The sequence below is a fragment of the Scatophagus argus genome, chromosome 12 (assembly GCF_020382885.2).
Source record: "Scatophagus argus isolate fScaArg1 chromosome 12, fScaArg1.pri, whole genome shotgun sequence".
In the NCBI taxonomy this organism is placed as follows: Eukaryota; Metazoa; Chordata; class Actinopteri; family Scatophagidae; genus Scatophagus; species Scatophagus argus.
Genome location: NC_058504.1, coordinates 17,165,643 through 17,168,379, shown reverse-complemented (window position 1 = coordinate 17,168,379; position 2,737 = coordinate 17,165,643). Strand labels below are relative to the sequence as shown.

General features: G+C 42.7%; 1 protein-coding gene across 1 annotated transcript; it reads left to right on the top strand.

The window, feature by feature from the left end:
- Positions 1 to 680: 680 nt before the first annotated feature.
- Positions 681 to 2,737, top strand: tmsb2 (thymosin beta 2). Its single transcript, XM_046407114.1, has 3 exons — positions 681 to 807; positions 1,926 to 2,030; positions 2,272 to 2,737. The coding sequence occupies exons 2-3, from the start codon at positions 1,931 to 1,933 to the stop codon at positions 2,307 to 2,309; spliced, it is 138 nt and encodes a 45-aa protein (XP_046263070.1). The 5' UTR covers positions 681 to 807; positions 1,926 to 1,930; the 3' UTR covers positions 2,310 to 2,737.

The window sequence follows — 2,737 nt, the reverse complement described above, 5'->3', positions numbered from 1 at the left end:
TTTACAGGACATATAAATTCACAGACTACTGTTGAAGTGTTATGGTGATTCTAAGAGATTTTAAGGTAAGGTTTTGCTTTTAGTGATATTTGATTCATTTTTCTTCTCAGCTTTGCGTGTTTGTATAAAAGGCCTGTCTAAGCATTCGCACTGCAAAGTAGCTTAGGCTATAAACACTGCTGTATGTGGCTCTGGTCCATGTCATATAGTTGCACCTCTAAAAATATAACAATACACACAAAATGAGCACAAGAAAATATTTCATCATAAAAATAAACATCATCATTACATGGCTTGGTGCAATTTTTAAAAATTCATAGTTCTCAGCATGAAATGGATATTTATTTTTAGGAAAAAAGGTGTTGGAGTAAATATAAATTTCATATAAACCATTAAGATTAGTTATAGAAGTAGACAAAATGCAGTGTGCCCCTGGCCTACTCAGCAAAAACACTGCATGATACAATCTTTAATACACGCAATGTATTAGCTAAATAATTTATCATAATCAATCTCAGATGAGCTTATTAACACAGCTGTTTCCTATCAATGGTTGGTTTCCTCGAGTCTTTTCCCTAGAGAACATTAATATTGATGACAGAAAGGCAGGCTGACCAAGCTTTCTCTCTCTCTCTCTCTCTCCCCCCTCCCTCCCTCTTATACCCACACCCTAGATTCAGGCAGGCGTGCACACACCGGCAGATTCTCTCAGCTTCTGCATCGCTGTCCCTTCTCCCTCTCTGTGCCTCTATCACTACCTACTCTCTCCGCTGGTAGATTTAAACCCACTGCTGTACAGCAACACCGGTAAGAACAAATCATCTCTCCTTCGGTGTGTCCTTTATGTCTCTGTCGTGTGTCTCTTTCTCGTTCTGTTTTATTAGACTCGAACAAAGGATTGGGGTGTGGCTGGATGAGGAGAAGCTGACTGCTGATGGCAGCTATGAAATGATGTGAAAGAGGGATTCTGAAAATGATGATGATGGTGGTGATAAGGGAACAACAGGGCAAATGTTGTAATGATTAGGTTTACTGACAAATTGAAGAAAGGTGAAATTATGACTCCTACTGTTGATAGTCCAGATTCGGCAGGGCTGGATATAGACACCATTTCCAGCTGGGGGTAAATGAGAAATGATTCCTTGCTTCAAGAAACAACATTATTTATAATTCTGGCCATGTGCCCAGCATGTCTATTCTTATATATCAGGCCCTTCAGACCAAATTCAGACCAGTGAGAATAATTTTACAGTAGCTTGGTTTGCAAATGACTGGCTGCAGGCTGGTGGGTTTGCCACATTTCCACAGCAGTCTCAGACAGAGCAGTGGTTCAAACAGGCATGACTGGGCCAGACTGTGCAAGACAGATTAGTCAGACCAGAGGGTAGGTCAGAGTATATGACTGCAGTGGAGCCTGTGGAGCCTCGATCCACGAGGCTGCAGGGGTGGATGCAGAGATAGAGGGAGGGAGAAGGAGAGGGAGAGAGAGAAGGAGGAGAGGGATACAGAGGGAGAGAACAAAGACCTCAGCCTTGGAGAAGGAAAAGAAGAGACAAAGGAACGAACAGACAGCTGGATAAAAATAGGCACAGGCTAGCTATATAGGCTTTTTGGAGAGGAGAATATCAAGACAGAGCATGTGTGGGAGGCAGCCACCACCTACAGGCATGCATGTGGATGTGTCTGAGCTGCACATGTTGGAGCCACTCCCTTTATGTGCAGTCGGTTATTTCAAGTGTCAGACGAAGCCAGTAAAATTTTTGGCCTCTCTTGTGATGACTTTATATTATTATGACTCATTACGGTATCAAATGTATCTTACACAATATGAGTATGAGATCTTTAATGTTATTTTGCGTTATCAGTATGGGCTGACAGGAAAGGTCAAACCTGCGCACTCAGGTTTATCTTTTCATCTCTCACAGGCAAGATGTCCGACAAGCCTGACATGACTGAGATTGCCCGTTTCGACAAGACGAAACTCAAGAAGACAGAGACAAAAGAAAAAAACCCTCTGCCCACCAAAGAGAGTGAGTGTCCCTTGTGTGTGCATGTTTGTGAGCAGTACTGAAGGCTTGGTCGCCCTGCAACAATTTACTTGTCAGTTGCTCATCATTTGCACTGCTGCCAAAAACACTACATACTCAGCAGGCAGAGCAGTAAAAAAAAGATGCTGCAACATCAGCACATTACTGATTTACAGCATAGCTCTCACATATTCGCTAAACACATGCCTGCTGACCTAAACTATCTTACTCTTTTCTTTCCCAGCCATTGAGCAAGAGAGGAAAGGCGATGCCACGCCTTGACTTCAGAGCACATGAAGAAAAGAAGCTGAGATGCCGCAGCAAAAAGCACTTTCTTTTAATCATCACAGTATTTCAATCTCTTACTTTGTCTTCAGATAAGGGTGCTCTTGAGCTCCTTGGGGTGCCATAAGGGTACATGGCATCTTCACATGGGGGCTCTCTTACCACTCGGGTGGAAAAACTTTAGCGTGGGTGCCTGTCTTTTACTGTTAGCCTATAGCTAACATGTCTCCAATATTGCCAAACTGGAGATGGTGTAATGATGTAGCACAGAGAGAGAGACAGGCATCCAGGCTAGGGAGAGGTATGTGGGGAGGGGGGTATGAACAGACGTGGGAGCAATCGGAGTCTAATCATGTGGGATGTTTTCTTAATAAACTTTTTACTTTTCTTTATCAAATAAATATGAAGATGTGAAACCAGTCAGA

Bases quoted from the DNA above. Each gene is read 5' to 3' on its own strand.
- tmsb2 (XM_046407114.1), top strand. From the start codon at position 1,931: ATGTCCGACAAGCCTGACATGACTGAGATTGCCCGTTTCGACAAGACG. The intron at 2,031-2,271 runs GTGAGTGTCCCT...TTTCTTTCCCAG, and splicing joins CCCTCTGCCCACCAAAGAGA to CCATTGAGCAAGAGAGGAAA.